The sequence below is a fragment of the Macrobrachium nipponense genome, chromosome 20 (genome assembly GCF_015104395.2).
Source record: "Macrobrachium nipponense isolate FS-2020 chromosome 20, ASM1510439v2, whole genome shotgun sequence".
Classification (NCBI taxonomy): domain Eukaryota; kingdom Metazoa; phylum Arthropoda; class Malacostraca; order Decapoda; family Palaemonidae; genus Macrobrachium; species Macrobrachium nipponense.
The window spans coordinates 27,856,143-27,879,610 of record NC_061089.1 but is presented as its reverse complement, the minus strand read 5'-3'; the positions used below and the strand labels follow the sequence as shown (position 1 = coordinate 27,879,610).

The 23,468-nt window shown below is 41.2% G+C and overlaps 1 protein-coding gene across 1 annotated transcript in view; it reads right to left on the bottom strand.

Moving 5' to 3' along the window:
• LOC135223986 (molybdenum cofactor biosynthesis protein 1-like) overlaps window positions 1–22,008 on the bottom strand; it is a 238,316-nt gene extending 216,308 nt beyond the window's left edge. Inside the window, exon 1 of the mRNA XM_064262916.1 lies at window positions 21,687–22,008. Coding sequence (XP_064118986.1) covers window positions 21,687–21,740 — 54 coding nt within the window. The 5' untranslated portion in view covers window positions 21,741–22,008. The remainder of the gene's footprint in view (window positions 1–21,686) is intronic.
• Window positions 22,009–23,468: the final 1,460 nt, after the last annotated feature.

Here is a 23,468-nt window from a genome sequence, read left to right as displayed (position 1 = left end):
GTCCCCAACAAAAACGAGGTCTTACATGATTACTGTCCCAACCAAACGAGGTCTTAACATGACCTGTCCCCAACGAAAACGAGGTCTTAATCATGATTACTGTCCCCAACGCAAAAAAGGTCTTCAATCATGATTACTGTTCCCCAACCCAACGAGTCTTAATCATGATTACTGTCCCCAACGCAAACGAGGTCTTAATCATGATTACCTTCCCCAACGCAAACGAGGTCTACTCATGATTACTGTTTCCCAACGAAAACGGGGCTTAAACACTATTACTGTACCCAACGCAACCGAGCTTCTTAATCATGATTACTGTCCCCAACAAAAAACGGGTCCCCAACGCAAAACGAGGTCTTAATCATGATTACTGTCCCCAACCGCAAAACGGTCTTAATCATGATTACTGTCCCCAACGCACACGAGGTCCTTAATCATGATTGGACTTGTCCCCAACGAAAACGAGGTCCTTAATCATGATTACTGTACCCCACACAACGAGGTCTTAATCATGATTACTGTTCCCACCTAAAACGAGGTCTTATCATGATTACTGACCCCAACGGGAAACGATGTCTTAAGCATGATTATCTGTTACCCAGCGAAACGAGGTCTTAATCATGTTACTGTCCCCAACATAAAACGAGGTCTTAGTCATGGATTACTGTCCCCAACGAAACGAGTCTTAATCATGATTACTGTCCCCCCAAACGCAAAAACGAGGTCTTAATCATGATTACTGTCCCCAACGCAAACGAGTTCTTAATCTAAGTAACTGTCCCAATGCAAACGAGGTCTTAATCATTATTACGTCCCCAATGCAAACGAGGTCTTCAATCATGATTTACTGTCCCCAACCACAAGCGACTTAATTAATCATGATTAACTGTCCCCAATAGCAAAAGAGGTCTTAATCATATTACTGTCCCCAATGCAAACGAGGTCCTTAATCATGATTACATATCCCCAACGAAAACGAGGTCTAATCATTATTTACTGTCCCCAACGCAAACAAGGTCTTAATCATGATACTAGCCCCACGCAAACGAGGATCCTTAATCTGATTCTATCCCCACCCGAAAACGAGGTCTTAAAGTCATGATTACTGTCCCCAACGCACAAGGTATTAATCATGATTACTGTCCCAACGCAAACGAGTGTCTTAATCATGATTACTGTTCCAATGCCAAACGGTGTCTTACTCATGATTACTGTCCCCACCAAACAAGCGACGTTTAATCATGAGTTACTGTCCCCAATGCAAAACGAGGTCTTAATCAAGATTAACTGTCCCATGCAAACGAGGTTTTAATCATGATTACTGTCCCCAATGCAAAGGAGTGTCTGAATCAATTACTGTCCCTCAATGCAAACGAGGTCTTAATTCATGATTTACAATGTCACCCAACGCAAACGGGTCTTAATTCATGATTACTGTCCCCAACGCAAACGAGGTCTTAATTATGATTACTGTCCCCCAACTAAGCGAGTATTAATCATGATTACTGTCCCCAATGCACGAGGTCTTAATCTGATTACTGTCCCCAATGCAACTAGGTCTTAATCATGATTCTTGTCCCCAATGCAAACGAGGTCTTATCATGATTACTGGGTCCCCGCGAAACGAGGTCTTAATCATGATTACTGTCCCCAACGCAAACGAGGTCTTAATCATGATTACTGTTCATAACACACGCACGTCTTAATCATGATTACTGTCCCCAACACACACGATCTTAATCTTATTACTGTCACCCACGAAACACGGGTCCTTATCATGATTACTGTCACCAACGAAAACGAGGTCTTAATATGATTTACTGTCCCCAACGAAAACGTGGTCCTTAATCATTATTACTGTCCCCAACGGAACCGAGGTCTTCATCATGATCTGTCCCCAACGAAACGAGGTCCTTTAATACATGAGTTACTTGTCCCCAGCGAAAACGAGGTCTTAATCATGAATACTGTCCCCAACGGAAACGAGGTCTTAATCATGATTACTGTCCCCAACGAAAACGAGGTCTTAATCATGATTACTGTCCCCAACACAAACGAGGTCTTACTGTCCCCAACGCCAACAAGTCTTAATCATGATTACTGTCCCCAACGCCAACAAGTCTTAATCATGATTACTGTCCCCAACGTATGTGACGTCTCAATCATGATTACTGTCCCCAACGCAAGCAACGTATTAATCATGATTACTGTCCCCAACGCAAGCAACGTATTAATCATGATTACTGTCTCCAATGCAAGCAACGTATTAATCATGATTACTGTCCCCAATGCAAGCGACATATTAGTCATGATTACTGTCTCCAACGCAAGCGACGTATTAATCATGATTACTGTCCCCAACGCAAGCAATGTCTTAATCATGATTATTGTCCCCAACGGAAACGAGGTCTTAATCATGATTACTGTCCCCAACGCAAACGAGGTCTTAATCATGATTGCTGTTCATAACGCAAACGAGGTCTTAATCATAATTACTGTCCCCAACGAAAACGAGGTCTTAATCATGATTACTGTCCCCAACGCAAACGAGGTCTTAATCATGATTACTGTCCCCAACGCAAACGAGTCTAATCATGATTACTGTCCCCAACGCAAACGAGGTCTTAATCATGATTACTGTCCCCAACGCAAACTAGGTCTTAATCATGATTACTGTTCCCAACGAAAACGAGGTCTTAATCATGATTACTGTGACCAACGAAAACGAGGTCTTAATCATGATTACTGTCCCCAACGAAAACGTGGTCTTAATCATGATTACTGTCCCCAACGGAAACGAGGTCTTAATCATGATTACTGTCCCCAACGAAAACGAGGCCTTAATCATGATTACTGTACCCAGCGAAAACGAGGTCTTAATCATGAATACTGTCCCCAACGAAAACGAGGTCTTAATCATGATTACTGTCCCCAATGCAAACGAGGTCTTAATCATGATTACTGTCCCCAACGCCAACAAGTCTTAATCATGATTACTATCCTCAACGCCAACAAGTCTTAATCATGATTGCTGTCCCCAACGTAAGTGACGTCTCAATCATGATTACTGTCCCCAACGCAAGCAACGTATTAATCATGATTACTGTCCCCAACGCAAGCCGCGTATTAATCATGATTACTGTCTCCAACGCAAGCAACGTATTAATCGTGATTACTATCCCCAACGCAAGCGACGTATTAGTCATGATTACTGTCTCCAACGCAAGCGACGTATTAATCATGATTACTGTCCCCAACGCAAGCAATGTCTTAATCATGATTACTGTCCCCAACGGAAACGAGGTCTTAATCATGATTACTGTCCCCAAATCAAACGAGGTCTTAATCATGATTACTGTTCCCAACGCAAACGAGGTCTTAATCATGATTACAGTCCCCAACGCAAACGAGGTCTTAATCATGATTACTGTCCCCAACGCAAACGAGGTCTTAATCATGATTACTGTCCCCAATGCAAATGAGTTCTTAATCATGATTACTGTCCCCAACGCAAACGAGGTCTTAATCATGATTACTGTTCATAACGCAAACGAGGTCTTAATCATGATTACTGTCCCCAACGCAAACGAGGTCTTAATCATGATTACTGTCCCCAAAGCAAACGAGGTCTTAATCATGATTACTGTTCCCAACGCAAACGAGGTCTTAATCATGATTACAGTCCCCAACGCAAACGAGGTCTTAATCATGATTACTGTCCCCAACACAAACGAGGTCTTAATCATGATTACTGTCATCAACGCAAACGAGGTCTTAATCATGATTACTGTCCCCAATGAAAACGAGGTCTTAATCATGATTACGGTCACCAACGCAAACGAGGTCTCAATCATGATTACTGTCCCCAATGCAAACGAGGTCTTAATCATGATTACTGTCCCCAACGCAAACGAGGTCTTAATCATGATTACTGTTCATAATGCAAGCGACGTCTTAATCATGATTACTGTCCCCAACACAAACGAGGTCTTAATCATGATTACTGTTCATAACGCAAACGACGTCTTAATTATGATTACTGTCCCCAACGGAAACGAGGTCTTAATCATGATTACTGTCCCCAATGCAAATGAGTTCTTAATCATGATTACTGTCCCCAACGCAAACGAGGTCTTAATCATGATTACTGTTCATAACGCAAACGAGGTCTTAATCATGATTACTGTCCCCAACGCAAACAAGGTCTTAATTATGATTACTGTCCCCAAAGCAAATGAGGTCTTAATCATGATTACTGTCCCCAACGCAAACGAGGTCTTAATCATGATTACTGTCCCCAACGCAAACGAGGTCTTAATCATGATTACTGTTCCCAACGCAAACGAGGTCTTAATTAATGATATTACTGTCCCCAAACGCAAAAACGAGGTCTTTAATCATGGAATTACTGTCCCCAACGCCAAACGAAAGGGTCTTAATCATGATTAGTTTTTTTTTTTTTTTTTTTTTTTTTTTTTTTTTCTGTCATACAACGCAAACGAGGTCTTAATCCATGCATTACTGGTCCCCAACGCAAACGAAGGTCTTTAATCCATGATTCAACCTGTCAGCAAACGGCAAACGAGGCGGTCTTAACTCATGAGGACAAACTGTCCCCAATGCCAAACCGAGGTCTTAATCATGATTAACTGTCCCCAACGCAAAACGAGGTCTTAATCATGATTACCGGTCATAACACAAGCGACTCTTTATCATGATTTACTGTCCCCAAAACACAAACGAGGTTCTTAATCATGATACCTTGGTCCCCAACACAAAATGAGGCTATTAATCATGATTACTGTCCCCAACGCAAACGAGGTCTTAATCATGATTTACTGTCCCAATGCCAAACGACGTCTCAATTATGATTACTGGTCCCCAAAGCAAAACGAGGTCTTTAATCATGATTACTAATTCATAACGCAAGCGATCGTCTTAATCTATGATTACCTGTCCCCAACACAAAACGAGGATCTTAATCATGATTACTGTTCCCCAACACAAATGAGTAGGGGGGGGGGGTCTTAATCATGATTACTGTCTCCCCAACGCAAACGATGGTTCTTAACTCATGATTACTGTCCCCAAACACAAAACGAGGTATTCAAATCTTGATTACTGTTCCCAAGGCAAAACGAGGTCTTAATTCAATTGATTTACTGTCCTCAACACAAAAACGAGGTCTTAATCATGGATTAACTGTCCCCAACGCAAACGAAAGTCTTAATCATGGATTACTGTCCCCAACAAAAACAAAACGGACTTTAATCATGACTTACTGTCCCCAACACAAACGGTAGGGTCTTAACTCATGATTACTGTTCCACAACCCCAACCAAAATGAGGTCTTAATTCATGATTTAACTGTTTCATAAACGCAAATCGAGGTCTTAAATCATGATTACTGTCCCCAAACACAAACGAGCGGTTCTTAATCATGATTACTGTCCCCAACGCAAATGAGGTATTAAGCATGATTACTGTCCCCAATGGCCAAACCGAGGTCTTTAAATCACTGATTACTGTCCTCCCCAACATAAACGAGGTCCTTAATCATGGATTACTGTCCCCAACATAAACGAAAAATGGTCTTAATCAATGATTTACTGTTCACCAACCATAAATGAGGGTTCTTAATCATGATTAACTGTCACCCCCAACATAAACAAGGTCTTAATCATGAGTTACTGGTCCCCAAACGCAAACAAAGGTCGAATCATGAGTTCACTGTCCCCAAACTGCAAACGAGGTCTTTAATCCATGATTACTGTCATCAACGCAAAACGAGGGTCTCTTAATCAATGATTACTGTCCCCAAACGCAAACGAGGGTCTTAATCATGATTACTGTCAGCAACGCAAACGAGGTTCCTTAATCCCATGAGAACTGTCCCCAATGCAAACGATGGTCTTAATCATGATTACGGTCAACCAACGCAAAACGAGTGGTCTCAATCATGATTACTGTCCCCCAATGCAAACGAGGGTCTTAATCATGATTACATGTCCCCAACGCAAAACGAGGGTCGTTAATCCATGATTACTGTTCATAATGCAAGCGGACGTTTAATCAATGATTACTGTCCCCAACACAAACCGAGGTCTTAATCATGGGGGGGGATTACTGGGGGGTTCATTAACGGCAAACGACGTCTTAATTATGATACGTTTCCCCAACGCGAAAAGGGTCTTAACCATGATTACTGTCCCAATGAAAAGAGTTCCCCTTAATCATGATTACTGTCCCCAACGCAAAAGAGGGTTCTTATTAATCATGATTACTGTTCATAACGCAAACGAGGTCTTTAATTCATGATTACGGCCCAACGCAAACAAAGGTCTTAATTATGATTACTGTCCCAAAGCAAATGAACGGTTTTTTTTTTTTCTTTTCAATTCATGATTACTGTCCCCAACCGGCAAACGAGGTCTTAATCATGATTACTGTTCCCCAACGCCAAACGAGGTTCCTTAATCTGATTACTGTTCCAACGCAAACGAGGTCTTAATTAATGATTACTGTACCCAACGCAAACGAGGTCTTAATCCATGATTACGTCCCAACGCCAAAACGAGTCTTAATCATGATTAATGTTCAATCAACGCAAAGAGTCTTAATCATGATTACTGTCAGCAATGCCAAACGAGGTCTTTAAATCATGAGAATGTCCCAATGCAACGAGGCTCTTAATCATGATTAACGGTCCAACGCAAACGGGTTTCAATCATGATTACTGTCCCACATGCAAACGAGGTCTTATCATGATTACTGTCCCCAGCAAACGAGCTCTAATGCATGATTACTGTTTCATAATGCAAGCGACGTCTTAATCATGATTACAGTCCCCACACAAACGAGGTCTTAATCATGAATTACTGTTCATAACGCAAACGACGTCTTAATTATGATTACTGGTCCCCAAACGAAACGGGTCTTTAATCAATGATTACTGTCAAAACAATTGCAATTGAGTTCTTCATGATATCTGTCCCCAACGCAAACGAGTCCTTAATCATGTTTAACTGTTCATAACGCAAACGAAGGTCTTAATTCATGATTACTGTCGCCCACGCAACCAAGGTCTTTTTTGAAATTATGATTCTGTCCCCAAAGCAAATGAGGTCTTAATCATGATTACTGTCCCCAACGCAAACAGGTCTTAATCATGATTACTGTCCCCAACGCAAACGAGGTCTTAATCATGATTACTGTTCCCAACGCAAACGAGGTCTTAATAATGATTACTGTCCCCAACGCAAACGAGGTCTTAATCATGATTACTGTCCCCAACGCAAACGAGGTCTTAATCATGATTACTGTCATCAACGCAAACGAGGTCTTAATCATGATTACTGTCCCCAACGCAAACGAGGTCTTAATCATGAGAACTGTCCCCAATGCAAACGAGGTCTTAATCATGATTACTGTCCCCAACGCAAACGAGGTCTTAATCATGATTACTGTTCATAACACAAGCGACTCTTTATCATGATTACTGTCCCCAACACAAACGAGGTCTTAATCATGATTACTGTCCCCAACACAAATGAGGTCTTAATCATGATTACTGTCCCCAACGCAAACGAGGTCTTAATCATGATTACTGTCCCCAATGCAAACGACGTCTTAATCATGATTACTGTCACCAAAGCAAACGAGGTCTTAATCATGATTACTATTCATAACGCAAGCGACGTCTTAATCATGATTACTGTCCCCAACACAAACGAGGTCTTAATCATGATTACTGTCCCCAACACAAATGAGGTCTTAATCATGATTACTGTCCCCAACGCAAACGAGGTCTTAATCATGATTACTGTCCCCAACACAAACGAGGTCTTAATCATGATTACTGTCCCCAACGCAAACGAGGTCTTAATCATGATTACTGTCCCCAACACAAACAAGGTCTTAATCATGATTACTGTCCCCAACGCAAACGAGTCTTAATCATGATTACTGTCCCCAACACAAACGAGGTCTTAATCATGATTACTGTCCCCAACACAAACGAGGTCTTAATCATGATTACTGTCCCCAACACAAATGAGGTCTTAATCATGATTACTGTTCATAACGCAATCGAGGTCTTAATCATGATTACTGTCCCCAACACAAACGAGGTCTTAATCATGATTACTGTCCCCAACGCAAACGAGGTCTTAATCATGATTACTGTCCCCAATGCAAACGAGGTCTTAATCATGATTACTGTCCCCAACATAAACGAGGTCTTAATCATGATTACTGTCCCCAACATAAACGAGGTCTTAATCATGATTACTGTCCCCAACATAAATGAGGTCTTAATCATGATTACTGTCCCCAACATAAACAAGGTCTTAATCATGATTACTGTCCCCAACGCAAACAAGGTCTTAATCATGATTACTGTCCCCAACGCAAACGAGGTCTTAATCATGATTACTGTCCCCAACGCAAACGAGGTCTTAATCATGATTACTGTTCATAATGCAAACGAGGTCTTAATCATGATTACTGTCCCCAACACAAACGAGGTCTTAATCATGATTACTGTCCCCAACGCAAATGAGGTCTTAATCATGATTACTGTCCCCAACGCAAATGAGGTCTTAATCATGATTACTGTCCCCAACGCAAATGAGGTCTTAATCATGATTACTGTCCCCAACATAAACGAGGTCTTAATTATGATTACTGTCCTCAACATAAACAAGGTCTTAATCATGATTACTGTCCCCAACATAAACGAGGTCTTAATCATGATTACTGTCCCCAACACAAACGAGGTCTTAATCATGATTACTGTCCCCAACATAAACGAGATCTTAATCATGATTACTGTCCCTAACGCAAGCGACGTATTAATCATGATTACTGTCCCCAATGCAAACGAGGTCTTAATAATAATTACTGTCCCCAAAGCAAGCGACGTCTTAATCATGATTACTATACCCCACGCAAACCTTGTCTTAATTATGATTACTATACCCCACGCAAACGACGTCTTAATCATTACTATACCCCACGCAAACGATTTCTTAATCGTGATTACTGTTACTGTACCCTACGCTAACAAGTTCTTAATCATGATCACTGTTATCAATCTGCAACAGGATGGTTAAGAAACCGAATCTGCAGTAACACAATAGCACAGTATCCCAATGCAACCATTTGGTACCATTCAGAGCTGTGGGTTTGTGGGGTATATACCTCGCCATGAGGCAGACGAAACCGGATGAGATTAGCTGCTTTTACGTCAACTTTCCACAGAATTGCCCTCTCTCTCTATCTCTCTCTTCCCCAGACTTCTTAATTGTATGCCTGAACAATTATGAATTCCGGTCATTCCGCTAAACAGCATTTTAGACGCAAATAGTACACGTGGCTTGGATGAAGCGTATCTCGGGATCTGCCAACGAGAAGGCTGCTGAGACTGGGATGTACTTCTGTATTTAGATCCGCCTAATCTCAATATACTGTAACGCTGTTCTCATATCTAGGGGATCTCTGTATTTTGTAATGCTCTCGTATTCTGAGGGGCTACAATGTCAATGCTCTCTAAAGGAGACTAGTCTCGCTTCATTTCCGTAGATTTCTGTTTTGGGAATCGTCTATGGGACGCTTTTCAGACCGAATAAATGTGCTCCGTGTTTTCCGATTGTTCAAGAGTCCCTCATTATGGGGGCAGGTTTAGTATCACCCTGGAAAAGGTAATTTAACGCGCTCCTTCTTTTTCTGAAAAATCCAGTATACTTGCGTTGATCTGAGCGGTTATCGATGTACCTGACGGTTAGTCAACTGTTCTCGTTTTAGTAGGTCTGGTGGAAAGAGGGAGAGCGAGGGAAAAACACTGACGTTAGTGATAAGTACTTAAACAAAATCAAAATCAAGAAGCCCTGGACGGCGTATTCCACGCTAGTACGCCGATATAAAGCCTTTCATGAAATTTTCATAAGATATTCTCTCTCTCTCTCTGTTCTTACAATGAGTATGTTATGTTAATTAAACAATTACTGCCTAACTTCGTCTCCCCGGCCCATGACAAAAAGCGCAAGAAGACAGTGATGCCAGCAAACGCACAGAGAGGATGACGGCTCTTCAAACAAACAAGCATTATAAGTGAATGAATAAACAGCATCTCTTATTCATGGAATCTGCACTGACCTTGGAAAGCCCATGGCCTCCCCTGAGAGAAGTCCAGACGGTCAGCAAGGCAATGCCAACAATACTTCAGAGGAAGACTCCAGTTGACATTACGCAGTTTCGGCAGGAAAGCAACCTAAAGATGGGGTGTATGCAAAGGTTATGGTGACTATGCACACAAAATTATATATAGAAAAATTTTTCTGTGTATACACGTCGTTAATGAAGTAGTATATATCCTCTCAAGACCTCCTTGAAGATTTTAATATACATAGATACAGGCAGTCCCTATGCTCAAGTACGTAAATGTTCATAGTACTATCTAAAAAAGAAAAAAAAAGTCTAGGCAAGCGTCAATACGCACATAAGCGAGCACTGGAACATACGCTTCATTTAAGAGATATTTTTGGAAGCCTCCACTGAGAGAGAGAGAGAGAGAGAGAGAGAGAGAGAGAGAGAGAGAGAGAGAGAGAGAAGTGGGGGCGCTCAAGCCGGTGTTCGGGTGTCTAAAATAGCGATGAAGCATTGGGATGGTATTGGAAAACTTCAAATTTTATGATCTTAAAAGACAATGTAATCTACAAACTTCGTGATTGATGTTCATTCGGTTACAGGCCTCTTCACTATTCTTTTATTTGAATGTTTCGCGTTTTATTTCCTCCATAAAGTGTAGATTTAGTTTATCATTTATTTTTCCAATTAAGCTGCCTTTATTCTTAACTTAAACTTCCGCCGACACAGAGCAAAAATGATTAAGTTCCTTAACATAACTTTACTCACTATCCTTTGCCAATACGAATAAGTGTCTCTCTACTTCCGCTCTACATCGATCTGTACCTTACAAGTTCTAAAGGTGCACCCTTTAACAGTGGCTCTCGCTTACTCTCCCTTCTCGTTCTCTCCTACATTCACTCATAACTGAAGTTACTGTACAACTTTTTCAGATATTTTTAGGCTTTTCCACAGGGCTCTCCTTACGCCACCGCCCCCCACCAACAACTATAACAACACAAAATAGCTTAACCGAGTAAGCGAAAATACAGCAGAAGTCAGTGAAGTACGTACCCTAGTACTGTACAAAGTACTATATAGAATAAGGGAGACTCCCCATTCTATATACTTTTGTACTGTATATAATACTTTGATCCTAGATAGACTATAGTAGATTCACATCAACAGTGCATTTGATATTTTAGGCCAGTCCCTTACGACGCTCCTGATTGGCTGTTGATATGCCAACCACAGGGTTGGAAACTCTCAGTCTCTCGAGAAAGTTTACACAGGCAAGATGTATGTTCCACCTCTCCTGAAAGACGTATCCCTCAGGAAACGTTGCAAGACCCTACCCATGTGAACTCTAGACAGAGACTGAGAGTTTCCAGCCCTGCGATTGGCATATAAACAGCCAATCAGGGGCAAGAGGAGAATGTGACCCGCAAAGGTGGATACATAGATACATACGTGGTTAATACCATCCAGGACTCTAGTGGCATCAAGGTATTATCAATGTTCAACAGCAATGTAATATTACTATAAAGAATAATAATCAATGAGAGGCTAAAGAATTTTGCAGCTCTATTGTTATGCGCGTATTGACTGAAGACGAAATGCATAAAAAATTAACTGCGCTTTCTAGTACGTCAAATTTAAATTTTGTTTTAAATTGTCGCCATTGTCTGATAGAATACCTATCCATCACAAACTGAGGGACAGTCCCTTGCTCTTATAATCGAAAGTAGTCGTTGTGTAGTGTAGAATTTTATTTATTTGAAAATGTTTAAAATATTTCAGGTAAAGATGCGTTTATACTTCTCCAAATCATCCAAAGAAAATTTACTTCGTACATAGGCCACAATACTCTTGGTCAGTGCTAGATATGAATTCTTGAATTTTATCTGATTTGATTTATATAGATTTTAGGCATTATGCCAAGCACTGGGGCAACTAAGGCCATTCAGCGCTGAAACGGAAATTGACAGTAAAATTTTTGAAAGGAAAACCTCGCAGCTGCGCTATTTAATAATTGTTAGGCGAGGGTGGACAGTAAAATGAAAGAGACGATGAACGGAGGTACAGTAAAATGAATGAAAGTAGTTGCAGCTAGGGGCCGAAGGGACGCTGCAAAGAACCTTATGTAATGCCTACATTGCACCGAATGAGGTGCACTGACGGCACTACCCGCAACGGGATGCGAAATCTTGGTGCTCTGGCGACCGAACTCACAAATATTTCCGGTTGTATCTGGATTGGACTCTGTTGAAATCTATTGAACTCTGTCTTGCAACTACAACTTATCCAAGGAGCCACACCCAGATGCCTTCAGCTACTTGTCGTTTGATATTCAAACTGCTGTTTCGTGTTTACTTATGCTGAATAATAGAATGAAATATAGAATTCGGGCCAAAGCCCAAGCGTTGGGGCCTATCAGGTCATTCAGCGCTGAAGGGGAAATTGCAAGTAGAAAGGTTTGAAAGGTATAACGGGAGGAAAGCCTGGCAGTTGCACTATGAAACAAATATGCTGATTAAATCATTCTTGTTCAATCGTCATTCCAGCTCTCAAACGTTGCGAAACTATCTCATATGCATTTTGCAAAAAAGAATTTAGAATTTGAAAATATGTATTGTAAGGAAAAACCACGAAACCCTGTCGTCATTCAGTAAATGAGAATTGATAAAAGCAGTTTGGAAGCATTTTCCTTCAGCCTAAAATCACTTCTTCTCACAACTCATATCACGTTCTGGATGCCCTAAAGTTTCTCCCTGCTTGAATATACTTCACATGACTTGAAGAGAATTCCAAATGTATCCATGAATAAACAAGAAATAACCAGATTTGAGAAGGATGCGTTCTACTTCCTGAACAAGCTTCAAAATGCACATATTCTAAATTCATGATTAACAGAACCATGCAAATTAAAAAGTACTGAGTATTTCGATAGTGCACTTCATTCTGGAACAATGCATGGGGAGTTTCAAGGGGTGTTTTCCATCACTGTTAGTTGGTAAAATCTAAGGATTATTTCTGTATTAGTTTTGAATGAAGATAGAGTGCGTTACTTTCATCAAATCAAATGGGCATCCCTACAGACTACTTTACACTTGTCCTGGTTGGTATGTTTAATGATCATCATAACCTCCTGTTGAATGAAGATGGATGTCGAATAAGTGAATTAAAGATGAAATCAATGGGACACTACGGTATTCGCGTCCTTGAAACTCCCTTACGGTAGCTTATTTGTCACAACATCGATGTAGAACCCGTCTGCCAAACACGGTTAACCGAATACTATTTTTGTCATACGTTGCGTCATGAAATCAAAGTTAACCTATCGTCTCCCTGACTTATAACAACTGAAGTCTCCTCAATAAGGAATTTACTCACCTCTTATTAAGCTTTTAATACGTTACGACCTGGACACCTATTGATTTTAATGAAAACTAAATATATCTGCATGGTCCACTGTGTCTGTTTTGACGTATTGTACAGTATATATTATATACTGTACAATACGGTATAATTTAACAATTTCATTGAGTCACACTGACATCCATATTTCTAGCCTTAACGGTGGCTTGATCAATTTGGATGCATCACTGCTTCCTCATAGCACTATTTTCGGCGCTACCATTGTCACAGTGCATCCCAAGGCCTTTATAACCTTAGCAACTCCTAAACTTAGCAACTCAGGTGTCGGAGACCTCTTATTTCATTACAGAGCACTGGTTTTAGTACTGCCGTTAACAAGGCTAACTATGAGACGTATACAAGATTCGTAAGTTATGTATTAGAGGCCAACTGATCTCATAGCTCTGATTTTAGGATCAATTTTGTTAACCATTAGCTTCGCACATTAGTGTCAGTCTCCTTTGTTCATCGAATACTCGGTAGATCATTTTTCTTGTCTTGTATTTCACAAAGAAACAAAGAAGCGTTCTGCAACCTAGGCTCTTTCATCCCTCAACAGTGTCACGATCGCTGGCCGGGGAAATGAGATAAATACAGGATGTGATGATGCTACTGTTGTTGCAGACTTGCAGTTATTCATTCCTACATGCTACAAAAGGGTTAAGGCGATGTTTTCAGCCTCAATAATGACCTTGATCAAATCTGTCAGTGCAGCAGCTAGCGATGACAAGAGCCAACCTCAAACGAAACAAAATAGTGACCTTGACCAAAGCAGTGTAGCCTAGCAGCTAGCAATGACAAAAGCTAAAATCTAACAAAACAGTCTTTACAAGTCGTCGACCTTTCAAAGGTAATAGTACAATTAATTAATTTGATGATTCGAAGGTGTGTTCCCTGTTTAAGCACCACTCGAATAACCCTCGGCTACCAGAGAGGTAGCTGTTTACGGTAGGCTTCTTATTTTTATATTGATGATGCATTAGTACGACATTTTTCAGTCATTTGTACGATCTCTGTAATATGGGTCAACCAAATGGAGTCACCGACTCATCAACAAGGAGTGGATATCTCCCATACAAGTGTGTGATTTCGGGGGGCACCAGGCGAAACACCAAGGTAGCAAACAGCTTTTTCCTCCTCTCGTTTTATTATTATAAGGATATGTTGTTATAGCACAGCCCGGTGGGTCAAATGTCCCTAAAGTTACAGTACCAAGGGTTGTTGTTGTTTGAGATTAAGCTGGCCTTATGCCAGCCTCGGGATCAAATGTGGAAAAATGCACTTAGGGACATTTGACCCCAGACGGGATAGTACTAAACACGGCGAAACATTGTCGAAACACGCAGGTAGACCGCCTACGGTATTTCTACAGAAGCAATCCGCGGTGGCTTAGACTATGGCAATTGACTGATTCCTATGTTATTTTAGTTACTGTACAAGATTTAAAAGTAATATCCATTCGGCCGGCTGTAACTAAGCAGTAATTGACCTTTTAAAGTTACATAATAGCCGCACCAAACTCAAAGGTATATTAAAGTTTAGTTCCAACCAAACGAAAAAAATATTCCTTACAACCCTTGTAAAGCAACTAAAATAACATAGAAAATGTCAATTGCCATAGTCTAAGTCACCGAAGAACGGTCCTATAGGAAGGTACCAAGTATTCGTTACGGTGAAGGAAATGTAAACACAGCCGCCATGTTTAAATTCCCCAACCACCACGGAGCCATATGTTCACAAAGGGGTGGGGGGGGGGTAACGCACAGGTGGTGGGCGGAGTAAGGTGGAAGGTACGAGTTGTCTTAGCAGCACCCCACTGAATAGTAACATACCTTGACGCAACTTTCGGCGAAAGCCTAACACTCACTTTCCTAAAACATAATAATTAAGAATAATGTTTGGAGCTTACCTTAAAGGGGTGGAGGGTACAAAGCAGCAGCTGCCTTTAAGAATGCGTGGAGGCGGGTCTTGGGTTCCTCAAAATGCAGCTTGAAATAAGCAACAGCCAAGTACCCGACGAAGTTATACATTCTCCTCCCGTATCTTGGAGTCGACTGCCGGAGTTCCCTCCACCTCCTTTCAATAGTATTAGTATGGGCACCGGTTTCTGGGTCCACAAAGTTCATCGAGTGGTTGACTGTCAAGTGGACATAACCTTCATCTCGCAGGCAGTCATAAGCCCTCCAACAGTCAGAAATAATAGTGGTACTCGGCACAATGTATTCTTTGATAACTGCAAGCAGAGTCCCACTCGTCCTGTCGGGTACGGGAACAACGAAAAACTCCCGGGTCTGCCTGCAGATACCACCGAATACCCACTGGCCTTCGATGAGGCGACCTACGTTGTATTTTCTTCTCCCAAACTTCGCCTCATCGATTTCAACAATTGTGCCGGGCCCACCTATTTGCTTCTTCTGTTGGAAGCACCAATTAACTATGACCTGAAATAAAAGTCAGTGTTAGGGGAGGTAATTAAGTAGGGTAAATTCATAATAATACAAGGCAGGTTGTGTATGAGAGAGAGGGAGGGGGGGGGAGAGCGGGGGAGAAGGAGGGGGTATGAATGGAAAATGGTGAGGGGATAAGCAAAATACTTACTTCCCGGGAGAAGCTGGCCCAAATCATTAATTGTCGAGTCCGACAGTCCAAGTTCTGTTCTCGCAACCTTGTAAGAAAAAAATCACTCACATACAGGTATGCAAAGAACAGAACTGTCTCAACATCAAGGTGGGACCCAGAGAACCAAGTGCCCTTAAACAATGAAAAGTAGTAAGAACAGCGTTTTTTCGCTTTCTTACTATGTGGTCGATAAGACCGGTCACACCTAAAGGTAAACGTGGAGGGAAAAAATACCAATTATAAACATGAAAATATGGAGTAGGTCATAAATGGTATAGGTGTAATATAATATTGCCATGAATCTAGGGCCGGGTCATATCCCGGTTACATGTAGAATCCAACAAACTATTCATAAGGTATTTACCTAAAGCACTTTTTTTGCAGATCTAGGCGGCACTCATTCCCACAATGGGGGCAAAAGACCTGCTTCCTCAGGAGGCCGTGGTCCTGGCATAAACAGACCAGCCGTTCATAATTACCTGAGTAATAGGCAGAAAAATCTTTGTAACTGAATGGGGGCAAAAGACCTGCTTTCTCAGGAGGCCGTGGTCCTGGCAAAAACCGATTAGTCGATCATAATTACCTGAGTAAAAGGCAGAAAAATCTTTGTAACTCATGTAACAATTGTTACATGAAGTTGGCAAAGAGTTCCTGGTGAGGGGCTGGGGTGAGCGTGAAGTAGATGCAGCAGTGGATGTCATGGCGGCAGATTCAACAGTGTTGGAGTTCTACAGTTAGGAGGTGGCAGGAGGCCAGACCGTAGAAAACAGGGTGGGTAGGAGAGGTGGGGTTGAGTAGTAAAAATGCTTTGATGCTATTGGTTGAGGCAGGGTGGGGCTGAGGTAAATGAACAAGCACTTAACAAGATAAGTTGGCAATGTTAAGGGTAATAAAAGTAAATGGGTAGTTAAGGAACTAAATGTAAATGTGGGATGGGTTCAAAATATGAATTAATACAAATACATATATAAGGGGCCCAGGAGGGGGTGGGATTTAAGTCCTGGGTGGTAAATGTGTAATAGGGCCTATAGTTGTTTTAATAAATACAAAAGACCAAATTAAACATAGGTTAGCATATAACAAAACTAATTAAACTTGTAGGGGATGTTGCCTGACCAGGGGTGGGGTTGGACCTGCTGTAACCCCCCTTAAAGAACCAAACCAACCTAACATAACCTAACCTAGCAGGGGATGTAACCTTACCTAGTAGGCAATGTTGCCTGACCAGGGGGGCTTTGCCCCAGTACCCCACCTTAAAGGCCTAACTTAAACCAAGTAAGGGAATGGTAACCAACCTAGTAGGGAATAGCCCCTGACCAGGGGCTTCGGCCCCCCGTTTACCCCCCCCTTAAAGCCTAACCTAACCTAGTAAGGAATGAACCAACCTAACCTAGTAGGGAATATTGGCCTGACCAGGGGGGTTTCCCCCCGACCCCCGGTTAACCCCCCCTTAAGGGCCCCTTTTTTAACCTAACCTTAGGGTATAAGGAAACCGTAACCTAAACCTAACCTAACCTAGTAGGGAAATTACGAGCCTAACCCCCCGGTAAACCTAAGTAAGGGAATTGTAAACCCCCCCCCATAACCCAACCCCTTAAACCTAACCTAACCTAGTAAAGGGAATATTGGGCCTGGGACCAGGGGGGGCTTCCGCCCCACCCCCCCCGTACCCCACCTTAAAGGCCTAACCCATAAACCCCCTACCCCCCCTAGTAAACAAGGAATGTAACCTCACCAACCTAACCTAGTAGGGTACATTGCCTGACCAGGGGGGCTTCGCCCCCCCATACCACCCCTTAAGCCTAACCTAACCTAGTAAGGAACGTAACCTAACCTAACCTAGTAGGGAAATACTACCGGAACTAACACCTAGTAAGGAATGTACAACCTAACCAACCAATAACCTAACCTAACCTAGTAGGGAATATTGCCTGACCAGGGGGGCTTCGCGTGTACCCCCCCTTAAAGGCCTAACCTAAGCTAGTAAGGAATGTAACCTAACCAACCTAACCTAACCACCAATAGTAGGGAACATTGCCTGACCAGGGGGCTTCGCCCCCCTGTACCCCCCTAAAGGCCTAAACGTAACCTAGTAAGGAATGTAAACCTAACCAAACCTAAACCTAGTAAGGAATGTAACCTAACCTAACCTAGTAGGGAATATTGCCTGACCAGGGGGCTTCGCCCCCCGTACCCCCCTTAAAGGCCTTACCTAACCTAACCTAGTAAGGAATGTAACCTAACCTAACTTAGTAGGGAACATTGCTGACCAGGGGGCTTCGCCCCCCATACCCCCCCTTAAAGGCCTAACCTAACTTAGTAAGGAACGTAACCTAACCTAACATAGTAGGGAAATACTAGGCCTAACGTAACCTAGTAAGGAATGTAACCTAACCAACCTAACCTAGTAAGGAATATTGCCCTCGACCAGGGGGGCTTCGCCCCCCCCAGTACCCCCCCTTAAAGGCCTAACCTAACCTAGTAAGGAATGTAACCTAACCAACCTAACCTAACCTAACCTAGTAGGGAACATTGCCTGAAATACTAGGCCTAACGTAACCTAGTAAGGGAAATGTAACCTTAACCAACCTAACCTTACCTAACCTTAGTAGGGGATTGCCTGACCAGGGGGGCTTTTGCCCCCCCGTTACCCCCCCCTTAAAGGCCTAACCTAACCTAGTAAGGAATGTAACCTAACCAACATAACCTAACCTTAACCTAGTAGGGAATATGCTGACCATGGGGGCTTCAACCCCTGTACCCCCACCCCCCCTTAAAAGGCCTAGCCTAACCTTAGTAAAAAGAAATGTAACCTAACCAAACCTAACCTAGTAGGTAACCAAAGTAGGAAATGTAACCCCCCATCCCCCGGTTTATCCACCCTTGAAGAACTAACCAACCTAGCCTAACCGGGTAACCCCCTTCAAGGAAGTAAAACTAGTAGGTAAACCAACATATAACAAACTAAACCTAAGGGTATGTTGCCTAACCGGGGGATGGGATTCGGCCCCCAGTAGGTAAAATGACATATAAACCTAACTTTGATGGGTGTGGAAGTGTCTTGGTAAAATGTAAAAAAAGTAACCAATAATTTTATAAAACTGGCATAATTAGTAAGGAAACTGGAAGGGAGGTGTAAATTGTAATGTCTGTAAAAGTGTATAATGGAATATATTGAAATGTAGGTTTTATAAGAATATTGGCAAACTATATATTTAAATATTATATATTTAAATGTAGGTTTTATAATAATAATGGCAAACTTTAATCTAGGTATTGGTATCGGTGAGAAATGCATTGTAAATGGTGTAACGTAAAGAGCCAGTCGTGAATACTGGAAAGGGGAGGGATTGACTTGTGTATAAATGATATAGGGAGTGTGTATGTAATATGCAACGCAATGTGCAATTTCACGTAACAGGTAGGTAGGTAGGTATCGAAACGTCCTAAAACTGAGTTCTATATCAACAAGTAGGCATTTTTAGGTGTCTGTCCTCAATTATAACATAATATTTCAAGTTATATATGGTGAAATGATTAGGTGGGGATATTTCAAAACAGTTATTATACAAATACTATGGAAAAATGAAAAGGAATAAACACTAGAATTCACATATGTTTAATAAACAAATTAGGTAAATGCTTTTATGTAACTCAACGTATGGTTACCAGCCAGGGTTCCCAGATGACACCACTACCAACCAGCCAAAGTCTACCATGAAACCAGCCAAAATCCCGCCAAATGGAAATCCAAACCAACCCAAATAACCGGCAAATATATGTGCGTTATATTTATCTTTATAAATGCATATTTGTTTTTATCATATATCTGCTTGTATAGCGGCGGCAAAGGCATTTTTTCCATTTAGGTTTTAGTTTTTTTAAGAATAAAAAATAATTAAAAAAAAAAATACAAAAAAAAAAAAAAAAAAAAACTAATATAAGAATACAGGAAAAAAAACGAGAATGAATTGAAAATTTGAAATGAGGCTCGTTCTCTGAGAATCCGGCGGTCTGTTTTGTGGTCGTCTGGTGTGTGTGTGATTTTTATTTTAATTCCATCTACATATTTTGCTTAAATGTTACCAAGTTTTTACTGAAAACCTATTCAAATTCCCCAGATGTTCCTGAAAACCTTCAAAAATTCCCAATCTGGGGAGAGATTCCTCAAACGTGGGATCAGTGTTTAGCTCAAATAGAAAGTATTTGAAAACCAGCCAAAATACCACTAACCAGCCAAAGTGAATTTTTACCCACCAAATTAGGAAAAAAAGCCAAATTTGGTGAGAAACTGCCAAATCTGGGAACCCTGTACCACCCAATCCTTCACTCAGTCCGGTAGCAACGTAGGGGTCATACTGTAACGTGTTTGGCTAAATACATGTATCCCTCCCGTAAACCCCCATTTCTTTCCTCACTAAGCAGTCTGAGTTTAGGCCAAAAGCTCCCTTACAGTTAGCGCATGCGCAGTAGCATTAGCGCATGCGTAGTAGGATTCAGTGTTGTGGTGGTAGTAGTAGTAGTAGACGAATATGGATGTGGAACGGCTCCACTATCGCTAGTTTTGTTACCTCTTATTTCCGCCTGTATTTCGTGTTTTTAAAAGTGATAAATGTGGGAAATACCACAATAACACGGCAAAATCACCCCCCAAGTGGTTTCTCCCCACCCAAAACCCCGGTTCCACTGGGGGTCCCCCCCTTACCTTAGGATAGAGTTGGGGTTTTGTCCCCACCCCACCCAAAACCCGGTTCCCAATGGGAATCCCCTTTACCGTAGGATAGAGTTCAAAGGTAAATTAGAGTCGTCCGAATAAATATTACTTCAAATTCTTGTTCAGGAGGTAAAACTGCATAGAAAAACCGCAACTGCCATACTCTGGGCCGCCGCGGATAGGTACACTAGATCTACCGGCTATTTTTTCCTTGGCATGGTGATTCGGTAACTGCTACCATAAAGAACTCTTTTACATATATTCGAAATTACGTTGGGCCTAAAATGAGGTTTAAACGATATAACCTTGCCAAATGAGTATGTTTGAGGGCATAGTCATACATAGCCTAGGCTACCAAACTTCATTACCCTACTATCAACAATCTCTGAGATATATCGTTAGACGAAAACATCCCATAAACGTGGATTTCCTACACATAAAATTATAACTATTTTTACTTGGTATCGAATAAGAGGTTGTTGCCTACGGTTTGTTTACGTCGACCTAAAACACTTAAAACCACATGTGAGGTTTCGGAATGTCGTTGACACACTTCTGAGACAATGCTTGTTGAACAACTCTAACTTACATTCCCGTTACATGTATAAAACAGAAAAACTGATGACATAGACAGTATTCTACTGGCCTACCCATTGCAAAAAATTCTGCAAGACATGCAAATCACAGCTTTTGCTCTTAAGCATCTCGTAACGTGTTGACTCTACGAGACTTGTTGATACAACCATTAGGTAACCTACAGGCCTACTTACAACCCAACATGGATAAATACAATTCGGTATGCTTTGCTTACCTGTGAAATGCCACTCCATTTTCTCTTCAAGATATCCTTTGTCCACCTTTGCATGTATGAGCTGCACAACGTACCGCTATGACGATAATGAACGAAAAACAAATCGCATTTCACAGCACAAATTTAGAAATTTTCGTGGGTTCCTGCCTTGCCAGTCTAGGGTGTTTGACTTCGATGACGACACGACTGTTACACTGTCACGGACACTAGCCAGCCAGACTCTGTGGCTCCAAACACAAACAGCGCCGCCTTGGTGGTTTCATGTCAAACTACGTACCCCTCTTAAGATCAAAGACTTTGGTATAAGATACTGATTACTGCTAACATCTCCAGTTGCTATTGATGTTCTATACAGTCTACCATGTAGAATTCAACAAGCCACCTGAGTTTTTTTAAACAAAAGTTCGCGGAATAATGGTTGACTTTTGACTTGACTATGGTGGTCATGGTCTGGATCTGGCTTGTCTGTCTTCTATTAAATGCATTTCAGCAGGGATTTTTGTCATATCCCTATATAGAGTCAATGGTCCTAGATGTTTTGTGTATGTTTCTTTTAATCTGGCGAAAATGCACTTAGAAATTCTGCGGTAGAAGTGGTCAGTAGTTTCATGATGAGTTTGAATGTAATGTGTCCGAATAGCATCATTATATTCATATGATTACTTTGTTGTCAGAATGAAAGCTCATTTCAGTCACTGAAATTTCTCCCAAATATGCATATGATAGTTAGCAATAATGATATCGAGTTGAGAAGACTATGAAAAATGTGTTCATAATTACTAAATTATGTGGGGAAGCCGCCAAGGTCAACATCCAGTAATAGGTTTCTGATACAGATTTACTCCTCTTTAACTTCTTGGGGAGGTAAAAAGAACAGCCACTATATCTAACGATGGGAGATCTTACTCGATTGTTTTCTTGGCAGTCGATTCCTGCTTTTGTGGGTTTTTAAAAAACAGAAAATACTCGACAGCAGTATTACATTATTGTTGTTGTCCTTCTATTATTGAGTCAATTCAATAGTTGCTGAGGCTCTTCTTTTTCGTACATGTCGCATATGACAGCGTGTACGGGATGCTAGTAAATTTTACGTTTCCCCTCATATTTTTTAGATACATTCAGAAATACTTTCATATGGATTATATATCAACTTAAACAGGATGACATATAATTATTGATATATATGTTTATTTTTTACAAGTTCATTACTGTTACAAATTTTCCTTTTTTATTAGGCCTATGAGATTGTAGGCTTTAGGATACAGTTTTGCTCGCGGTATTCCACAATATGTATTTATAATTACATGCAATATAACGATGATATTCGGACATGTTTATGTTTTTTACAGTACTACTTAGTTTGGTACTATACCGCCACCAGAGGTACGTTTGCAGTCTTCTCGGCGTCTTCCAACTTCCGACATCTGCGGAATTTAAATAAGTGTCTTCCGATTTGTTTTCCGTTCATTATCTTCTGATGTGACGCTTATAATGGCAGGAATGGGCTCAAGAAGTCGTCAAGAGCAAATACAGTAACAGTTCACAGGTAAGCAAAGCATAATGAATATTTGCCCCTGATTTTGTGGTAGTTAAATGTCTAATAGGAAGTAGATAAGTTTCTGTGTGAACATATCATAAGTTCACAGCATATTATTGTGGAACTTATTTCAATTTTGAAATCAGAACATCATCAGCCTTATACAGGACACATAATATAGTGGAAAAGATGTTGCTTTTTTATCAGAACCACTTGGTCGTAAGTAGCCTATAAGTTACTGGTTG